This window comes from Eucyclogobius newberryi, unplaced genomic scaffold (assembly GCF_026437365.1).
Source record: "Eucyclogobius newberryi isolate DKJ021-1_F unplaced genomic scaffold, fEucNew1.0.hap1 SCAF_4, whole genome shotgun sequence".
Taxonomy (NCBI): domain Eukaryota; kingdom Metazoa; phylum Chordata; class Actinopteri; order Gobiiformes; family Gobiidae; genus Eucyclogobius; species Eucyclogobius newberryi.
In genome coordinates this window covers 1,945,166-1,966,782 of record NW_027316056.1, presented here as the reverse complement: position 1 = coordinate 1,966,782, position 21,617 = coordinate 1,945,166, and the positions used below count along the sequence as shown (strand labels likewise).

The 21,617-nt window shown below is 47.0% G+C and overlaps 1 protein-coding gene across 1 annotated transcript in view; it reads left to right on the top strand.

Moving 5' to 3' along the window:
* The window catches only part of dnhd1 (dynein heavy chain domain 1), a 112,873-nt gene that overhangs the window by 73,403 nt on the left and 17,853 nt on the right, over nt 1-21,617 (top strand). The window contains exons 30-34 of the mRNA XM_072462678.1: nt 3,534-3,696; nt 6,296-6,485; nt 9,731-9,822; nt 9,880-9,981; nt 17,852-18,390. Of these exons, the coding sequence (XP_072318779.1) occupies nt 3,534-3,696; nt 6,296-6,485; nt 9,731-9,822; nt 9,880-9,981; nt 17,852-18,390 (1,086 nt within the window). The remainder of the gene's footprint in view (nt 1-3,533; nt 3,697-6,295; nt 6,486-9,730; nt 9,823-9,879; nt 9,982-17,851; nt 18,391-21,617) is intronic.

Sequence of the window (21,617 nt, the reverse complement as noted above, 5' to 3'; positions counted from 1 at the left end):
GTTATGACAATGGTGCGATGTGTTATAGTATCATGAAGTAGGAAATATTAGACACTGTATTTAAACTTTTTTTGTCATGTAGTAATCACAACTGTATCACAAAACAGTTGTTCTGGCTGGGCACATATATCCTGGCTAGAATGGATTTGGCTGAACATTATACGGTCAGTGGGTCAGCCGGTCAGCCCATGACCAAACTGTTATTGCCATTTCATCAAGACTTTGTTTTGCGCCGAGTAAAATCATGAATCACTCATGTAAATAAAACTCATGATAAATAATGAATCGCTCACCACTAGCTTTAGTACTGTACTTACAGCGCTAGGCAGTGTTGTGCCTGAACGCGTTCATTGAACCAAAGTTCATGAACGCGTTCATAATTTTGGTGAACATGATCTGAACTGCTGACGAACGATACTGTGAACGCGTTCATTCTGGTGTCTGTGAACGGCACGTTGGTTCTTTTTATTTTCGTTAAATAAGGTGTCAGAATTCTAGAGACTTCCAGGCGAAAAACACACTGTTATGTTGCCCAAAAAGAGCCTGTGTCTGGCAAGTGTGAGAGCTCCAGAGTTGTAGAGGCGATAGATCGCGGAGACAGACAGAGATTGTGTCGCGCCGCACTGCACATGCACATCACAACAAAAAGCAGCGTGGACGCGACCGCAACAGAGCAGGAGTTTGCCTGACCCGCCAGCCCCGCCCACATTCTGTTCGAGTTGGGGATGGCTGGTCAAGCAAGCAAGGAGTCGCCCTACTGCGACCAGTTACGTGAGTTTTATGATGAGGTCGGTGAGGATTGGAACAATCTAACATTTATGTGCAAACTTTGCCCAGCAAGTTCTCCCTCATGTTTATGAGAATATACTGTGGGGTTGAAAGCTGCTGCTGCTGCTAGTGTGGTGCTGAATGGACAGCAACACATGGGGGAAGTCTGTCCCTTCAATGTGAATGTAAATCCTGGGGAAGGATTCAAAATTGGATATGAAGATGAAATCTGACACATATTTTCAGCAATAAACTAATACAATAATTGCTGCCTGTGGTTGTATTTGGGCTGTGGAAATAATTTAGGACAACTATTGCATAATATTGAAAAAAATAACTGAACTAGTCCATTTTCTGGAGCTGTGAACTTAGTTCAAAATTTTGAATTATGAACTATGAACTGAACTAGTTCATGTAGAAAGTGAACTTTCCCAACACTGGCGCTAGGCACACATTGTCTCCTTTTAAAGTAGAAATTGCACCCATTTGTAGTAAGTCCAGCTTCAAAGTGACCGTAATTTAAGATGAGGAGCTACGTGTGTGTTTGGACATTACAGACTGGGAGGGGCTACGACATCACAGACTGGGAGGAGCTACGACATCACAGACTGGGAGGAGCTACGACATCACAGACTGGGAGGAGCTACGACATCACAGACTGGGAGGTCTTCAGAGCTGCCAGAGCAGACACTTTGGATGAGGACACTGTCACTGTGACATCATACATTCGATTCTGTGAGGACAGCATTAGACCATCTCACACTAAAGTCACCTTCAACAATGACAAACCCTGGTTCACACTTAAACTGAGGCTGAGGCAGAAGGAGGCGGAGCACAGGGCGGAGCTAGAGAGCGCTACAAAGAGCCAAAGTACGGGTTTAGCAGGAGGTTTCGAGAGCCAGATCTCAGTACAATACGCGTCTGAAACAGCAGTTCTCTAACAACAACCCCGCCTCTGTGTGGAGTGGCCCCGCCTCTGTGTGGAGTGGCCCCGCCTCTGTGTGGAGTGGCCCCGCCTCTGTGTGGAGTGGCCCCGCCTCTGTGGAGTGGCCCCGCCTCTGTGTGGAGTGGCCCCGCCTCTGTGTGGAGTGGCCCCGCCTCTGTGTGGAGTGGCCCCGCCTCTGTGGAGTGGCCCCGCCTCTGTGTGGAGTGGCCCCGCCTCTGTGTGGAGTGGCCTCCGGCTTCTCACCAATTACAAGCCCAGTGCTCCCCCTTCTGCAAACTGACTCAGCAACTCTGCACCTTTCTATTCTAGATTTGACACCCCCTCCCCCACTGTGGCCACCTCTCCCAACCCCGGTCCCCCCCACCTCTTCCACCCCTCTCACAGTTCAGGAGCAGGATGTAAGCAGGAAATCCAACCCTCGAAAAGCTGCTGGACCAGGCGGTGTCACTTCAACCACTTTAAGACACTGTGCAGACGAGCTGGCCCCTGTCTTCACTGGCATCTTTAACACCTCCCTGGAGTCCTGCCATGTCCCAGCTTCAAGTCGTCCATCATTGTCCCTGTCCCCAAGAAGCCCCGGATCACTGGACTTATGACTACAGGCCTGTGGCGCTGACGTCTATAGTCATGAAGTCATTTGAGCGCCTGTTCCTCCCCCACCTCAAGTCCTTCACCTCCCCCCTAATGGACCCCTGCTGGACCCCCTGCAGTTCACCTACAGAGCAAACAAGTCCGTGGACGACACCATCAACCTGGTACTTTCTCCCCTGCTCTTCTCCCATCACACAAACTGCTGCACCTCCAGCCAAGACACTGTAAAATGTATCAAGTTTGCGGACGACACCACCCTCATCGGGCTCATCCCGGACGGGGATGAGTCTGTCTACAGGAGGGAGGAGGATTTCTCTGCTGAGAAGGCTGCAGACTTCCATCTCTGCAGGACCTCTACGTCTCCAGGGCTCTGGGATGTGCAGGTCGGATCACAGCCGCTCCCCTCAGGCAGGAGGCCGCTCCCCTCAGGCAGGAGGCCGCTCCCCTCAGGCAGGAGGCCGCTCCCCTCAGGCAGGAGGCCGCTCCCCTCAGGCAGGAGGCCGCACCCCTCAGGCAGGAGGCCGCACCCCTCAGGCAGGAGGCCGCTCCCCTCAGGCAGGAGGCCAAACCCCTCACGCAGGAGGCCGCTCCCCTTAGGCAGGAGGCCGCTCCCCTCAGGCAGGAGGCCGCACCCCTCAGGCAGGAGGCCGCTCCACTCAGGCAGGAGGCCGCACCCCTCAGGCAGGAGGCCACTCCCCTCAGGCAGGAGGCCGCTCCCCTCAGGCAGGAGGCCACTCCCCTCAGGCAGGAGGCCGCACCCCTCAGGCAGGAGGCCGCTCCCCTCAGGCAGGTGGTCCATCTGGACCAGAACCTTCCGCCACAAGAACAGTTTCTTTCCCTCTGCTGTTGGACTCATGAACACTTCTTAAACACTGTCCCTTAAACTATAATTTAATCACTCACTGTCACTTTCTGCTCTACATATGTAAACCCAACTGTACATTTGTGTACATAGTAAACCTAGTTTTATTTTTTTTATTGTATAGCCTATTTTCATACTGTAGCAGATTTAAATTGTTTCTCTTTTTTATATAGGTTGTTTTATCAATGTTCATTTTGTTGCTGTTGCATCGAATCACAAAAGCATGTTCCAACAATGGCAATAAACCTTTTCTGATTCTGATTCTGAGACATGCAGGAAACAATCAATCAAAATACAACTTTAAGTAAACTAATAAAAACTAAACTTGGTTCAACGTGAGAAGTCATGTTTGACTTTGATTGGCAGGTTTCACTCAGCGTGATCGGCTCCTGGGAAAAAGACCACATCACTTCAACTTTGAAACATGCCCCAAAGGAAGGCCTCTGGTTGGTTTTAAAAAATGCTCACTTACTGGACCAATGGGAGCAGCTGTGGGCTGAAGTCAAGCGGCTCACGTTGCACTTCAGAGGTAAGTGACACCTAAACATATGTTTATGTTAATCATACATAGATTAAAATACCCCAAAGAAACCAAAGGGCCCTGGGTAATCTACTGTCTATATTCTGTGCAGCCCAGTATCATTCCCTCTATAGTACTATAGTACTATAGTACTATAGTACTATAGTACACTATATTACACTATAGTACTATATAGACACACATGTCACATGTGTCACCTATAGTACTATAGTACACTATAGTACTATAGTACTATAGTACACTATATTACACTATAGTACTATATAGACACACATGTCACATGTGTCACCTATAGTACTATAGTACACTATAGTACTATAGTACTATAGTACACTATAGTACTATAGTACTATAGTACACTATGGTACTATAGTACACTATAGTACTATAGTACTATAGTACTATAGTACTATAGTACTATAGTGTACTATAGTACTATAATATAAGTTAAGTTACAGTCTGTAGTATAAGTTACGTGTATAAGTGAAGTTATAGTCTGTAGTATAAGTTACGTGTATAAGTTAAGTTATAGTCTGTAGTATAAGTTAAGTCTCATCTGCCTGAAGAGTGGGTCCAGCTCCAGTCTCCTCGTGTCCGTCTGTGAGAGTCGGATCTCTCCTTCACTGGAACTCCTCCAGGTTTCTACGCTTTTTTCCCAAAGAGGTTTTTTTGTAGTTTTTCCTGGCCGAGAAGGAGAGTCTAAGGACAGAGGACCCTTGGACATCGTCCCTCGCCACCACAGACATTGTCTGACTCCATCGCCACCACAGACATTGTTGATTCATTTCTCCCTGTGGCCCTCAGAGGCAACTGTTGTTGTGATTTTGGGCCTTAGAAAAATAAATTGATTTGATTTGATTTAAGTGTATAAGTGAAGTTAAGTTATAGTCTGTAGTATAAGTTACGTGTATAAGTACAAGTTAAGTTATAGTCTGTAGTATAAGTTGTAATGTTATTACACACACACACACACACACATACACACACACACACATACACACATACACACACACACACACACACATACACATATACACACACACACACACACACTAACACACATACATACACACACACACACACACACACACACACATACACACATACACATACGCATATACACACACACACACACACACACACTAACACACATACATACACACACACATACACACACACACACACACACACACAAACACACACACACACAAACACACACACACATACACACATACACACATACACACATACACACATACACACAAGAGATTAATTGCAGATTGTCATTCTTCTTTAGAGATAAAAGATGTAGAAAACAGTTCATCCAGGCCACATTTCTCTCACTTCTAGATTATGGTGATATTATATATATGCATTCAGCTCTAAGGTTCAGCTCTAAAGTTCAGCTCTGAGGGCCACTCCCCTCAGACAGGAGGCCACTCCCCTCAGGCAGAAGGCCACTCCCCTCAGACAGGAGGCCACTCCCCTCAGGCAGAAGGCCACTCCCCTCAGGCAGAAGGCCACTCCCCTCAGGCAGAAGTTCACTCCCCTCAGGCAGAAGGTCACTCCCCTCAGGCAGGAGGCCACTCCCCTCAGTCAGGAGGCCACTCCCCTCAGGCAGGAGGCCACTCCCCTCAGTCAGGAGGCCACTCCCCTCAGGCAGGAGGCCACGGTCCATCCGGACCAGAACCTTCCGTCACAGGTTTCACAGTTTCTTTCCCTCTGATGTTGGACTCCTGAACACTTCCTAAACACGTAAGCCTATTTGTATTTTTATCCCATATAAGATTGAAATTGTTTCTCTTTTTGACTTTAGGTTGTTTTATCATTGCTCATTGTTTCATGTGGCACTGAATCACTGATTCTGATTAAAGAACTGGTCAAGGACGACCCGCAGTGCCAATGCACTTGTTCATCGTTTTATCTCATATTGTATTTGGAATTATGTTTGTACTGGTTAATTTTATTGAATGTTTTATTTGTGTTTTAAAGGAATAAGAGAGGATTTGAGATCTCAAGCGACTGTTAGTCCCTTTTTTAGAAATGCGCATCCGCACACTCACCCCCCGCCCTTCTGTTCCACAGCTCCGCTACTACATGTGTGTTTGTTTATTAGCACGACGGATCGCATCATCTCTCGTCTTCGCAGATTTCCGTCTCTTCTGAACTTGAACACAGTCTTTCTCTGTCGTCATGTTTGTACTGTAACTAAAGGAACTCGCTAAACACACACCGGCACATCAACCACACATTCACAGCCAGGGAAACGTGCTGCTATCCTGGGAACAAGGCTGCAGAGCTCATTTGAACACACAAACTGCTGCTCACACTTCCAATGGGCCACACATGTGTGCAAACTGGAAACACACAGCTTTTACTTTCCTTTACAAAGTACTTTAAGCTTTTACTTAAGACATGACCCAACCGAACACATGAAAATGTGTGTGCTCATGTGCTTTTTGTTCAGGCCTCAGACGACTCAAGCTCTGGTTCATCGTCCCAGAAGAAAAAATTCACCACATTCCATGTAACTATGGCAGTCATAATCATTCATAATTCAAATGTATTAATTGATGTATGTTTGTAGTTGTTGTGCGACGTCATTCTCTGGTGTTGGTTCTTGATTCATGCTGGACTCTGAGGGAGGAGTGGGAGCGCTCCGTACAGCAGATGGCGCTCTTCCCTCAGTTACAAAGTGTGCCGTGTCTTCAGCACTGTGTCCTCTTCCACTCCGTCCTGCTGCAGAGACGGACCGGACCAGACCAGTTCTACCCTTGGTGAGACACATGCTCCATCAGGGACACTTCCTGAAGCACATTTTAGAGTTCAAACAGGTTTAACGCCTTTAACACTTTAAATGGTGTTGTAAAAATATAACAACATTGTTAATATGATTAATACTAGAATATTAATGTAAGTATTTGCCCATTAAACAGTCAAACTGTATAACTCTTCAAGGTTTATGGCAATACATTTGCTTCACCGTGAAACTTACTGGAGGTTTTGATGAAATAGGCCCAGGCCTTATGTCCGCTCGTCTTTTCGCCATGTTTTGATATTACTGAAATCCAGTGGGGGGCCGTGGGTCTGGGGCCTGGGCCTTCAGTGAGGTCCTACACAGTCTCACCTGAATGAATCCACCTCTTATTACCATCATTATGATGCCATGGCTCTAGACACTATACATTTAAACAGAAACGCAGTTTAACCAGGCCTTGCATCACCAGAAATTGACATTTCTATTCAGAGAAATGCAGGGGAAGAGTACAATACAGTACAGTTCAACTAAGCCCCGTTGCCCGCCCCGTTGCCCGCGCCGTTGCACGCCCCTTTGCCCGCCCCGTTGCCCGCCCCGTTGCCCGCGTTGTTCGTTGAGCTGTAGATCCACTCGTCCCCAAAAGTTTTCCAAAGCACTATTGCTTGTAAGTGCCCAGCCGTACTTTGGAGTCTCGTTGACCAAATCGATCACTTGCAAATAGGCATTTCCAGCAGTACAGTTTGCAGTGCTTCTCGGAGCCCGTGAGCCATTGATAGCGCTCGTAGTTGGAACTTTGAAAGTTCGTCTTGAGAAAGGCGTTATAGTTATATTCTCGACCAAATCGATATCTTTTCCTCCTTCCACGTTGTGGGTTGAAAAAACAGCTTAGTAGTACACGGATTAATTTGTCTGTCAAATTCAGTTTCCTGGTTCTGAGGTTCTGCATAGGCCCGCCCATAGGACCTGCCTCTCAATATTGGTGATCCAATCAAAAGACGTGCACGTGCTACACCTGCTAGAAGGCGTACAAGAGCCAACTCTGAAGCTGATTGGTTGACTCATCATTTCCATTCACTTTAAGCTACAAGCACCCGCCCTGTTGAGTCTGAAGGTCAGAGGGCAGATTTCAGATCCCTGGCGACACATGATGGCTGAATATGATTGGATAAAAGATCTAACATAAAGACCAGCCTCCAAATCTCAACCTGGGGCAGAAGCAGTGCAACCAAGAGGAAAGCCATGAAATGAAGAGTATAACTCTTACTTTGGGGAATCATTTAATACATATTTGTGGGAAAATATATATATTTTTAAATTATATTCTAATTATGTTTAGGCTAGCAGGACTAAAGCAGGACAAATGCAGGACTAAAGCAGGGCAAATGCAGGACTAAAGCGGGATTAAAACGGGACTAAAGCAGGACTAAAGTAGGACTAAAACAGGACAAATGCAGGACTAAAGCGGGTCTAAAGCGGGACTAAAGCAGGATTCAAACAGGACTTAACCTGGACTAAAGCAGGACTAAAACAGGTCAAATGCAGGACTAAAGCTGGACTAAAACAGGTCAAATGCAGGACTAAAGCAAGATTAAAACGGGACAAAAGCAGGATTAAAGCAGGTCTAAAACAGGATTAAAAAGGATTAAAAAAGGACTAAAGCAGAATTCAAGCGGGTCTAAAGCGGGACTAAAGCAGGATTCAAACAGGACTAAACCTGGAATAAAGCACGACTAAAGCAAGTCTAAAGCAGGTCTAAAGCAGGACAAAACGGGTCTAAAACGGCACTAAAGCGGGACTAAATCAGGTCTAAAACAGGTCTAAAGCAGGACTGAAACAGGACTAAAGCGGGACTAAAGCAGGTCTAAACTTGCCTGACCAGCCAGTTCCAACACGTTTTGACTACTTTTCAAAACTGGGATCCCACCCAGTCGCTCCAATTTCCAAGGGAGTGATTGACAAGCAGAACATTCTATTTCCCAGGACCCTGGAACGGAACGACATGATAGAAAAGCTAGCCTATGGCCTATATGGTCATGAGCTTTGGGTAATGACCGATAGGACAAGAAATGAGTTTCCTCCCGCAGGGTGGCTGGGCGCCCCCTTAGAGATAGGGCGAGGAGCTCCATGTGAAGCCGCTGCTCTTCCACGATGAGAGGAGCCAGTTGAGGTCTCAGTAGTCAGAGATGCTTCCATGTTTACTCATCTCTCTCAGCGCCTCAGTTTGTGGATATTGGCAGCAGGGTGAAGTAGTCGCTGTGATAACCAGAAGTCCGGGATTCTCTTTTTTAACCAAAAAATAAGCAGGGAGAAAAGATGGTTTAAAAAAGGAGTCAAGGAGGCCATTTTGGTTAAGAAAAGTTCAATTTACCGGTAGTATACAACAGCTTTTTAAAACCATTGGGCAGCATCAGCTCAGGCCAGTCCCATGCTAATCAGTGATGAGGGAGAGGCAGCCAGCTGCTGCGGATTATCAGGAGGTCCTGCCTTGTTGGCAGGGGTTTATGCAGCCCAGAGGAGGATAAATATCCGAGTTCTCAGACTAGATCCGCAGATTGAGAAGGGCTTTTTTGGATAAAGATGACCACAACTGAACATTATTCTATGATGAACACTCCTGGACAAATGAAGGATTTCACCAACTTGCTATTGTTTTAAAAATAAATGGGAAAGAGAAGGAACACAGAATGGGGAAATATTTCTACATCTCTATGAAGAACCATAAAATCCCTTTTTTCATAACAGCATGTCAAAGTACTCACAAGGAAATGCTGACTGCTGGAGAAACGGTGGCAGCCAGGAGGCTCACCATTACCATGTGTCCTGTGGATCAGAAATATTGGACCAAGATCAATGGAGCACTATGATTTGTTTTTGGCGTGCCACTGAACTTCAGAACCATGTATCTAGGCCTCAAAACTCCTGTCATGGTCACTGTGAATTGATACTTCTGGAAAATACTTATGGCTACAGCAAAAAAGGCCAAAAAATGGCTGTCAGAATCTCAACAAACAATAAAGAACTGGACCGACATTATTATTACACTGAATACATTTGACACACTTTGGATTGGTTTATTACACCAGGCTACATTATTGGAAGTATGTTAAATGTCTCTATGATATCTCTGTGTCTTCTCTGTATGTTGTTTGAAAACCAATCAAATTAAAACATGAAATGCCAAAGTAAGGGTACAAGAGCAGTTTGAAGGACAATAAACATGTCAACCCTATGAATCTATTTTTGCTGTGCACTTTACTCCTCCAGGAGTGAGACCGACCTCCAGGTCCTCGTGGAGGCTTACAGTGGCATCGCAGCTCTGTGCAGTGACCAGGCGGGGGCGCTTAAGTACCTGGCAGGTAAAGAAGAGAAATGACAGTGTGAGGATCCCTGAATGTGATGCTTTGTGTCCACAGTGAGCCTGGTGCATGGGGCCCATGTGCTGGACACTGCTCACCTGGAGGAGGTCAGGAGTGGGGCATGCGTGTACCTTGTCCCTGGAGCAGTCAGTCAGGATGGTAACTATCAAAGACTTCACAGCTTTACAAATATAACACACCCAGATATTGATTTGAGATTTCTACATGTAAACCTTTTCAATAATAATAAAATGCATTTGTTATGTCTGCACAGTTTAAGACAAATATAGAATTGCAATGTTTATTGTATTGTAAGTATTGTAATAATAAAATTCTGTTCAAAGCTCACATTTTAATCAGGATTGACTAAAAGCCATTTAACGGATAAACTAATAAAAGAATCACACATGATTTCAGGACATGTTCTAATCTAAAATATAGGTTTAGTATTTTAGTATCAATAAATATTTTGTTTTAACTCGGCCCATATGGTCTCAGGACCCTCACACAGGACACAGTATTACCTGTATGCATGTCGCTTTCCAATGATTAGATTATGTATAAAATAATTAAAAAAGGCATGGAAAAATCATGTGACCCCACAGGATGGCATTACTGACCCATATGCAGGCATGAGCTTCATATTAAACCCAGAATGAGTTCTGTATCTCAAACTGTTCAGGATCCACGTATAGAATTCTCAGTCATTAGTTTGTAGAAATCTTATGGGCTGCACATTTCAGGAAAATATTTCAATTTAACCTTCATTGATATGCTTCAAGTTGGCACAGTTGATGTTGACATACTAAATATAATCTGAGTTAAATTTTATGTATTTTCTAATGTCAGAGATTGTGGGTTTATAATGGATGTGTGTTCAAAATCATGCATTAATGTCTGTCTCATTAATAAGTAATGTATCCTTTGTAATGCTGTCCAACCCCTCAGTCTCTGAGGGTAAAATAGTTCAGATGATGAAATACCTGTGATAGGATGATGAAATTTGCTACAATTTATCTTGACATAATGGGGATGATGGAAAAAAATAACATTTAATACATTTCTCAAATATGAAGTATTCTTCTAGAGATTTCAGACCATCTAAAATACATACTCATGGATGTGCTAATGTGTGCATGGGACCTGTAGAACGTTCCTCCATTAGAATTAAAGCTCACATGTTTTTCAATTTCTGACCTTGTTTGAAGGTCAGACAAGTAACAGTTTGTGAAGAAAATGTGATGACTAAAAGTTGAAAATTACAGGAAGTAGAGTTCTAATATAGAATTCCACCACCTGTCATCAAAAAGTGCCATTCTACTAAAGACGCAGACAAAGGCCTTGTCCCTATTGTCCTTATTCCAGAAGCCCGTCCGGGCGCCGCCGCACAACGCTATCCTCCTTCCAGTTGTATTATAGGGCTGCCACCTCCAGAGAAAAGACTAAAAAGTGGTTTTCGGGGCTCGCAGGGAATCGGTGCATGAACATGACATTTTACGCACATCGATCTACTTTAGAGCATATTTTAGAGGCGAGACCTTTCCCTCCAAAACCAGAAGTGCGATTACAACGGCAGTGCAGACCATGTGGGAAAAGAGGGAAAAGTAGACGGGGCAGAATAAGGTCAATACTCACACTACACACTACACTGAAGTGTGAATGAAGTTTTAAGTGCACAAGGGCGCAGGGGAGGTAAACATGACAACTGGGACAATCTGCACTTCAAAACAGCAGCGTAAAACAGCTGTCAGTGTGTGTTGTTAACCCGCAGTTGAATTAATCACAAAGCCAAAGCTCAGTTTAGTTTGGATCATTTGGATTGGCCACAAACAAATGAGAATGAGTTTTACAGTGTTGTTGCTGGACAGTCGCAAATGTATTTAGAATATCATCAGTTTAACTGATAAGACATTCCTTTCCATTGTTTTCAGTTTGAAAACATTACAATGAAATGCATTGTGGGGAATGTACTGGGCTGGAGTGTGAATCGCTCCACAGTTGGAAGTGGAGAGAAGCTTGTGGTGAAGTGCGGATTGAAACATTTTAAAAATTGGGACACACTGCACACTTCAGCGGCTCGTTGTGAAGGCGCATTTGAAGTGCACTAGTGCAGATATTTGGACAGGGCCAAAAGTTGCAACACCTTTTATGAATGTTTAAACAATGTTGTCAGGTAAAATATTTTGTCAAATCATTACTACTGTATGATGTAAATGGATTTGACCCTTGTTGACTGGTTGTTAAGTAACAGTTGTGGAATTACTTCTACCTGTGTCATATTTGCTGAACATATCAAACCAGGAAATGACATAAACGTCAACGAAAAGGCCAAATTGGGAGAAAAAAAGGCAACATTTTTGGTAAAATCTTAAATATAATCACATTCCCTTTGTTTTACTGAAAAGCATAGTCTAACGTGTCCTATGGACTTTAAATGTGACGTCACATTAAAGTGTCTATTAAAGGCGTAATGGACGATTTTTTGGCCCAAATCTGAGTCTCATTTCCTCGTGTCGTGGACTGCCGATTAGTCCTGCCACGTATCAATCATAAAACGCACCTACTGTTCACCTGCAGAGCCTCGTTCACCTGCAGAGCCTCGTTCACCTGCAGCCGCGTTCACCTGCAGACTCGTTCACCTGCAGACTCGTTCACCTGCAGAGCCTCGTTCACCTGCAGAGCCTTGTTCACCTGCGGCCGCGTTCACCTGCAGCCGCGTTCACCTGCAGAGCCTCGTCTACCTGCAGACTCGTTCACCTGCAGACTCGTTCACCTGCAGCCGCGTTCACCTGCAGAGCCTCGTTCACCTGCAGACTCGTTCACCTGCAGACTCGTCTACCTGCAGAGCCTCGTTCACCTGCAGACTCGTTCACCTGCAGACTCGTTCACCTGCAGACTCGTTCACCTGCAAACTCGTCTACCTGCAGAGCCTCGTTCACCTGCAGACTCATTCACCTGCAGACTCGTTCACCTGCAGACTCGTTCACCTGCAGAGCCTCGTTCACCTGCAGCCGCGTTCACCTGCAGACTCGTTCACCTGCAGACTCGTTCACCTGCAGAGCCTCGTTCACCTGCAGAGCCTCGTTCACATGCAGACTCGTTCTCCTGCAGACTCGTTCACCTGCAGACTCGTTCACCTGCAGAGCCTCGTTCACCTGCAGAGCCTCGTTCACCTGCGGCCGCGTTCACCTGCGGCCGCGTTCACCTGCAGCCGCGTTCACCTGCAGAGCCTCGTCTACCTGCAGACTCGTTCACCTGCAGACTCGTTCACCTGCAATCTCGTTCACCTGCAGCCGCGTTCACCTGCAGAGCCTCGTTCACCTGCAGACTCGTTCACCTGCAGAGCCTCGTTCACCTGCAGACTCGTTCACCTGCAGACTCGTCTACCTGCAGAGCCTCGTTCACCTGCAGACTCGTTCACCTGCAGACTCGTTCACCTGCAGACTCGTTCACCTGCAGACGCGTTCACCTGCAGACTCGTTCACCTGCAAACTCGTCTACCTGCAGAGCCTCGTTCACCTGCAGACTCGTTCACCTGCAGAGCCTCGTTCACCTGCAGACTCGTTCACCTGCAGAGCCTCGTTCACCTGCAGACTCGTTCACTTGAAGAGCCTCGTTCACCTGCAGCCGCGTTCACCTGCAGACTCGTTCACCTGCAGACTCGTTCACCTGCAGACTCGTTCACCTGCAAACTCGTTCACCTGCAGAGCCTCGTTCACCTGCAGACTCGTTCACTTGCAGAGCCTTGTTCACCTGCAGCCTCGTTCACCTACAGACTCGTTCACCTGCAGAGCCTCGTTCACCTGCAGACTCGTTCACCTGTAGAGCCTCTGTCACTTGCAGACTCGTTCACCTGCAGACTCGTTCACCTGCAGACGCGTTCACCTGCAGACTCGTTCACCTGCAAACTCGTTCACTTGAAGAGCCTCGTTCACCTGCAGACTCGTTCACTTGAAGAGCCTCGTTCACCTGCAGCCGCGTTCACCTGCAGACTCGTTCACCTGCAGACTCGTTCACCTGCAGACTCGTTCACCTGCAAACTCGTTCACCTGCAGAGCCTCGTTCACCTGCAGACTCGTTCACTTGCAGAGCCTTGTTCACCTGCAGCCTCGTTCACCTGCAGACTCGTTCACCTGCAGAGCCTCGTTCACCTGCAGACTCGTTCACCTGTAGAGCCTCTGTCACTTGCAGACTCGTTCACCTGCAGACTCGTTCACCTGCAGACGCGTTCACCTGCAGACTCGTTCACCTGCAAACTCGTCTACCTGCAGAGCCTCGTTCACCTGCAGACTCGTTCACCTGCAGAGCCTCGTTCACCTGCAGACTCGTTCACCTGCAGAGCCTCTGTCACTTGCAGACTCTTTCACCTGCAGAGCCTCGTTCACCTGCAGACTCGTTCACTTGAAGAGCCTCGTTCACCTGCAGCCGCGTTCACCTGCAGACTCATTCACCTGCAGACTCGTTCACCTGCAGACTCGTTCACCTGCAAACTCGTTCACCTGCAGAGCCTCGTTCACCTGCAGACTCGTTCACTTGCAGAGCCTTGTTCACCTGCAGCCTCGTTCACCTGCAGACTCGTTCACCTGCAGACTGATTAACCTGCAGACTCGTTCACCTGCAAACTCGTCTACCTGCAGAGCCTCGTTCACCTGCAGACTCGTTCACCTGCAGATTCTCGTTCACCTGTAGACTCGTTCACCTGCAGACTCGTCTACCTGCAGAGCCTCGTTCACCTGCAGACTCGTCTACCTGCAGAGCCTCGTTCACCTGCAGACTCGTTCACCTGCAGACTCGTTCACCTGCAGAGCCTCGTTCACCTGCAGACTCGTTCACCTGCAGACTCGTTCACCTGCAGACTCGTTCACCTGCAGAGCCTCGTTCACCTGCAGACTCGTTCACCTGCAGAGCCTCGTTCACCTGCAGACTCGTTCACCTGCAGACTCGTCTACCTGCAGAGCCTCGTTCACCTGCAGACTCGTTCACCTGCAGACTCGTTCACCTGCAGACGCGTTCACCTGCAGACTCGTTCACCTGCAAACTCGTCTACCTGCAGAGCCTCGTTCACCTGCAGACTCGTTCACCTGCAGACTCGTTCACCTGCAGACTCGTTCACCTGCAGAGCCTCGTTCACCTGCAGACTCGTTCACCTGCAGACTCGTTCACCTGCAGACTCGTTCACCTGCAGAGCCTCTGTCACTTGCAGACTCGTTCACCTGCAGAGCCTCGTTCACCTGCAGACTCGTTCACTTGAAGAGCCTCGTTCACCTGCAGCCGCGTTCACCTGCAGACTCGTTCACCTGCAGACTCGTTCACCTGCAAACTCGTTCACCTGCAGAGCCTCGTTCACCTGCAGACTCGTTCACTTGCAGAGCCTCGTTCACCTGCAGCCTCGTTCACCTGCAGACTCGTTCACCTGCAAACTCGTCTACCTGCAGAGCCTCGTTCACCTGCAGACTCGTTCACCTGCAGACTCGTTCACCTGCAGAGCCTCGTTCACCTGCAGAGCCTTGTTCACCTGCAGTCGCGTTCACCTGCAGAGCCTCGTTCACCTGCAGACTCGTTCACCTGCAGAGCCTCGTTCACTTGCAGAGCCTCGTTCACCTGCAGCCGCGTTCACCTGCAGACTCGTTCACCTGCAGACTCATTCACCTGCGGACTCGTTCACCTGCAGACTCGTTCACCTGCAGATTCTCGTTCACCTGTAGACTCGTTCACCTGCAGACTCGTCTACCTGCAGAGCCTCGTTCACCTGCAGACTCGTCTACCTGCAGAGCCTCGTTCACCTGCAGACTCGTTCACCTGCAGACTCGTTCACCTGCAGAGCCTCGTTCACCTGCAGACTCGTTCACCTGCAGACTCGTTCACCTGCAGACTCGTTCACCTGCAGAGCCTCGTTCACCTGCAGACTCGTTCACCTGCAGCCGCGTTCACCTGCAGACTCGTTCACCTGCAGACTCGTTCACCTGCAGACTCGTCTACCTGCAGAGCCTCGTTCACCTGCAGAGCCTCGTTCACCTGCAGGCACGTTCACCTGCAGCCGCGTTCACCTGCAGACTCATTCACCTGCGGACTCATTCACCTGCAGACTCAATCACCTGCAGATTCTCGTTCACCTGTAGACTCGTTCACCTGCAGACTCGTCTACCTGCAGAGCCTCGTTCACCTGCAGACTCGTCTACCTGCAGAGCCTCCTTCACCTGCAGACTCGTTCACCTGCAGACTCGTTCACCTGCAGAGCCTCGTTCACCTGCAGACTCGTTCACCTGCAGACTCGTTCACCTGCAGACTCGTTCACCTGCAGAGCCTCGTTCACCTGCAGACTCGTTCACCTGCAGCTGCGTTCACCTGCAGACTCGTTCACCTGCAGACTCGTTCACCTGCAGACTCGTCTACCTGCAGAGCCTCGTTCACCTGCAGAGCCTCGTTCACCTACAGGCACGTTCACCTGCAGCCACGTTCACCTGCAGCCGCGTTCACCTGCAGAGTCTCGTTCACCTGCAGACTCGTTCACCTGCAGACTCGTTCACCTGCAGCCGCGTTCACCTGCAGACTCGTTCACCTGCAGACTCGTTCACCTGCAGACTCGTCTACCTGCAGAGCTGCGTTCACCTGCAGACTCGTTCACCTGCAGACTCGTTCACCTGCAGACTCGTCTACCTGCAGAGCCTCGTTCACCTGCAGACTCGTTCACCTGCAGACTCGTTCACCTGCAGAGCCTCGTTCACCTGCAGAGCCTCGTTCACCTGCAGACTCCTTCACCTGCAGAGCCTCGTTCACCTGCAGAGTCGTTCACCTGCAGAGCCTCGTTCACCTGCAGCCTCGTTCACCTGCAGACTCGTTCACCTGCAGACTCGTTCACCTACAGACTCGTTCACCTGCAGAGCCTCATTCACCTGCAGAGCCTCGTTCACCTGCAGAGCCTCGTTCACCTGCAGAGCCTCGTTCACCTGCAGAACCTCGTTCACCTGCAGAGCCTCGTTCACCTGCAGACTCGTTCACCTGCAGAGCCTCGTTCACCTGCAGACTTGTTCACATGCAGAGCCTCGTTCACCTGTAGACTCGTTCTGGCTCGTCGCCAGGAGAGCAGCACGTTTGCCTGTGTCAAAGCGCATGGATCTATCATAATATAGTTCCCTCAGTGTACAGGACAAAATTAAGACAGAGAAAGACAGTTCGAGCTCAGAAGCGACGGAAGTCTACGGAGACGAGAGATGCGATCAGTCGCACTATTAAACAAACGCTCGTGTAGCAGCGAGGCTGTTGTGCCTCCGCACGGGGGGAATGCGCACTTCCGCTTGAGTTCTCAAATGGGCAAAAAATCTAAGGATTAATTTGCTTTTACCAAGGTCCCACAAACTGCAATGGCCAATTGGTGAATATAACTGTGTCTGTTTTCAGCCAGAGGGACCAATTAGCTCAGTTTTAATCGAAGCAAGTCCCTCCTAACAAAAGCTCATTTGTTTACCCTTTGCTATGGTGATGTCAACGGCGTAGTGCTATTTGCCTTTTTCCGCCCCGCCCACTTTTTCCTCATTTTGCACCGGATCAGCACTTGTGTTGTAATCACACTACTGGTTCTGGAGGGAAAAATCTTGCCACTATAATATGCTCTAAAGTAGATTAATTTGTGTAAAAAGTCTAATGTTCATGTGATCATCGCTGCACCGATTCCATGGGCGGCCCCAAAATGACTTTTTGGTCTGTGTTTCTCTCTGTTCCACAGCCCTATGTTAATTAATACAACCGGAAAATGGCTTCTTCTTCTTCTGGAATGAGGGGAATAGATAGAATGTGATTAACTGTTGCTGGAACTTGTGTAGTTATTCAAAAATAACACACTTCATTAAGCATTAGACTTCTCACTGACCATGGTATAACTGCAAGTTAAGGCACTGACAGCACAGGTTCAGTTGTGATATAGCTCCTATTTTAAAACAGTGAGAGCACAGGCTACATGCTATAATGATAATAACAATAATATAGTTGTGCACACCTGGCCTTAGTAACATGCTAACATTTGATGTTTTAGATGCGTTGACGCTAATGGACCAGTTGACTGGACACCTTAAGTGTTTGGGCTTTGGCGAGGACATAGTGGAAAAGGCCCTTAGGAAGAAGAGCCGCAATCTGGATGTTCTGCTGCGGGCATCCCAGTGTCCCTGGAGCTGCTCTGTAGGAGATAAGTCCACAGTCTCTCCTCGGACTGTGCCTCCTGTGCAACGCCTGAAGGCCCTGGAAGCTTACCTGAGGGCCAGGACAGGGGCCCCAGGCGTCTCTTCCCCGAGCCCCCTACAAGCATTCCTTCAGGAAGAGTGGGACATGCTGAGAGCCGTTGTGTCCTCGCTAGCCACGCTTGCGTCCCCAGCGCCCTCTGACACTAAGCTGCAGCACATCCAGAGGAGAGCAGAGTTCCTAAGCTCATACCTTTGGCACCACAAAAGCCCAGAGCCAGCCCAGGCCTTCAGACTGTGCGCCTTTAACAACCCCAAAGCCTTCCTGCTGGCCCTGAAGAGACAGTACGCTCGTGTGCAGTCCAGAAATGTGTCTGACACCGCCCTTCTTTTTCAGGTAACACGTGAGATGGTCGTGCTTTAGTCCTGCTTTAGACCTGCGTTAGTCCTGCTTCTTTAGACCTGCTTTAGTCCTGCTTTAGTCCTGCTTTAGACTAGCTTTAGACCTGCTTTAGACCTGCTTTAGTCCTGCTTTAGTCCTGCTGCTTTAGAGGCAAGGCAAGGCAAGTTTATTTGTAGAGCACATTTCATACACAAGGCAATTCAAAGTGCTTCACAGCAGGAAAAATGCATTCAAATCACAAAGAAATTACAGAAACAGAAATACAATAAAATTAACTAAATAAAAAATTATCAATCCAACTGATTGTCTAAACTAATAAAATCACAAACAAAAGAGAAGAGTGCAAAGAAAAAATCCTTTCAGTCATATGCGCAGCTAAACAAAACTGTTTTTAGCTTAGATTTGAACATTGTCAGAGTAGAACGTGTCTCACATCTTCAGGAAGACTGTTCCAGATTTTAGCTGCATAAAACTGAAACGCAGATTCCCCATGTTTAGTCCTGACTCTGGCACCAGCAGGAGGCCGGTCCCTCAGGTCCTCAGAGTGCGAGATGGTTCATATGGCACTAACATATCCAAGATGTACTTTGGTGCTAGGCCATGGAGAGACTTGTACACAAGCAGAGCTGCTTTAAAGTCTCTTTTCTGAGCCACAGGGAGCCAGTGCAGAGACCTGAGAACAGGACTAATGTGATGGTACTTCCTGGTTCTAGTCAGGACCCGAGCAGCAGCGTTCTGGATGAACTGCAGCTGTTTTACAGCTCGTTTAGAGAGACCAGTGAGCGGCCGTTACAGTCTAATCTACTGGAGACAAACGCGTGGATAAGTCTCTCTAAATCTGGTTTTGACACTATATTTTTGATTTTGGCAATGTTTTTTAGATGGTAAAAAGCTGCTGATGTTATTGATTTGACGTGGCTATTAAAGTTCAAGTCTGAGTCCATTATTACCCCCAGATTTCTAACTTGGTTTGTAGGTTTTAGAGCGAGACTCTGGAGGTGACACTAACACTTTCTCTTTGTTTCTGTGTGCCAAAAACGATTATTTCAGTCTTGTCTGAGTTCAGCTGGAGAAAGTTGTTTTGCATCCACAAACTGATCTGTTGGATGCAGTGACAGAGTGAATCTACTGGTCCATAGTCACCTGTCGACAGTGAAACATAGATCTGACTCGTCTGCATAATTGTGATAGGACACATTTTCACTGCGTATCAACTGACCTAACGGCAGCATGTAGAGGTTGAACTGAAGGGGACCCAGGACTGACCCTTGGGGCACTCCACAGGTCAGGGTCATGTGGTCTGAGACACAGCTACCAATTTCAACAAAGTACTTCCTGTCTCCCAGATAGGACCTTAACCAGTTTAGGGCAGTGCCAGTGATGCCCACCCAGTCCTCTAGTCTCTGTAAGAGGATCCCATGATCGACAGTGTCAAAAGCAGCACTCAGATCTAACAGAATTAAGACTGAGGCTTTGCCCGTGTCAGTGTTCAGGTGGATGTCATTTGTCACCTTGACAAGAGCAGTCTCAGTGCTGTGATGAGGTCTAAAACCTGACTGAAAAACATCAAATGAGTTGTTTATTAAGAGGAAATCTGTGAGCTGTTGGTAAACAACCTTTTCAAGGACTTTGCCCCAAAATGGCAGATTAGAGATGGGCCGGTAATGACTCAGTACTGCAGCATCAAGACTGCTCTTCTTTAGGAGTGGCTTTATGACCGCAGTTTTCAAAGACATTGGGAATGTTCCAGATTGAAGCAACATGTTAACTCTGTGAATGAGTGATGCTAACAAACTGTTCAGCACAGACTTTAGAAATCTGGTGGGTAACACATCGAGGCAGCATGTAGATGAACTCAGACTGGTGATGATATCATGGACAGTTTTGTCAGTTACTGGTGCAAAGTGAGTTAGCTCTAAGTGTCTTGGTGGTTTTAGGGTAATGTTTTGCATTGTGGGTTTTATAGCATTTTAATGCCCTGAACTTTGTCATTAAAGAATAATGCAAACTCATTACACTTGGATGTGGAAATGAGTTCTAACGGCAGCTGAGCTGGAGGGTTTGTTAATCTGTTTACTGTGGCAAACAGGACACGCGAGTTGTTACTGCAGCTTCCAATTATTTCAGAAAAATATCTTTTCCTAGTTCTACATAAGATTAGGTTGTACATGTTCAGCTTTTCTTTGTAAATCTCTTTTTGAACCTGGAGCTCTGACTTGCGCCATTTCCGTTCGGCCCTTCGGCACTCCCTTTTCTGTGCCCTGACCCAATCATCATTTCTCCATGGCGCCTTCTGCTTATTTTTAACCATTTTAGCCTTCATTGGGGCGATGGTGTCCAGAACATTCAAAACACTAGATGTAACAGAGTTCAACAAATCATTTACATTAGAATATGAGACATTTTCAAAGTTTATCATTTCCATAAACAGTGCACATGTGCCATCACCTATGTGTCTCCTCTGAACAACTGCAGGACCAACCGGTGGTTTGGGAGAAACAGACAGATCAAAGAAGACACAGAAATGATCAGACAGAGCAACATCGATCACATTAATATTTGAAATATTTACCCCCTTTGTAATTATGAGATCTAGAGTGTGTCCTTTGCTGTGGGTGGGGCATCTCACATCTCACATGCTGAGTAAGACTGAAAGTTTTAAGGATAGCATCAAGCTCTTTAGCGTTTCTGTCACAAATATTATCAACATGCACATTGAAATCACCTGTAATGACCAAACCATCAAAGTCTGTGCATACGACTGAAAGCATCTCAGTAAAATTATCAATAAAACTTTGGCAGTGCTGGGGAGGCTTGTATAAAACAATGAAGAGAATGGATGGAGACTGTTTTAGCTCCATTTTAAAGGATACATACTCAAATGATGAAAACACCCCAAAAGACAACCTGCGGGTAATTATTTCATCTCTAAAGACAGCACAGACTCCACCCCCTTTTTTGTTTTCCCGTGTTTCAGATTCAAACTCAGAACTACACTTCCTGTGTTTTTGTCAAGCCATGTTTCAGTTAAAAACATAAAATCAAGATTATAAGAAGAAACACAATTATTAATTAAGAGAGATGTGTTACATAAGGATCTGACATTTAGTACAGCAAGTTTCAGACTAGTTTCAGTGGGACTGGGCTTTATCTTTTCACAGGGAATATGAATCACATTTCTCAGATTGGGCCTGACTCGCATTTTGTTTTTCCATCTGTGT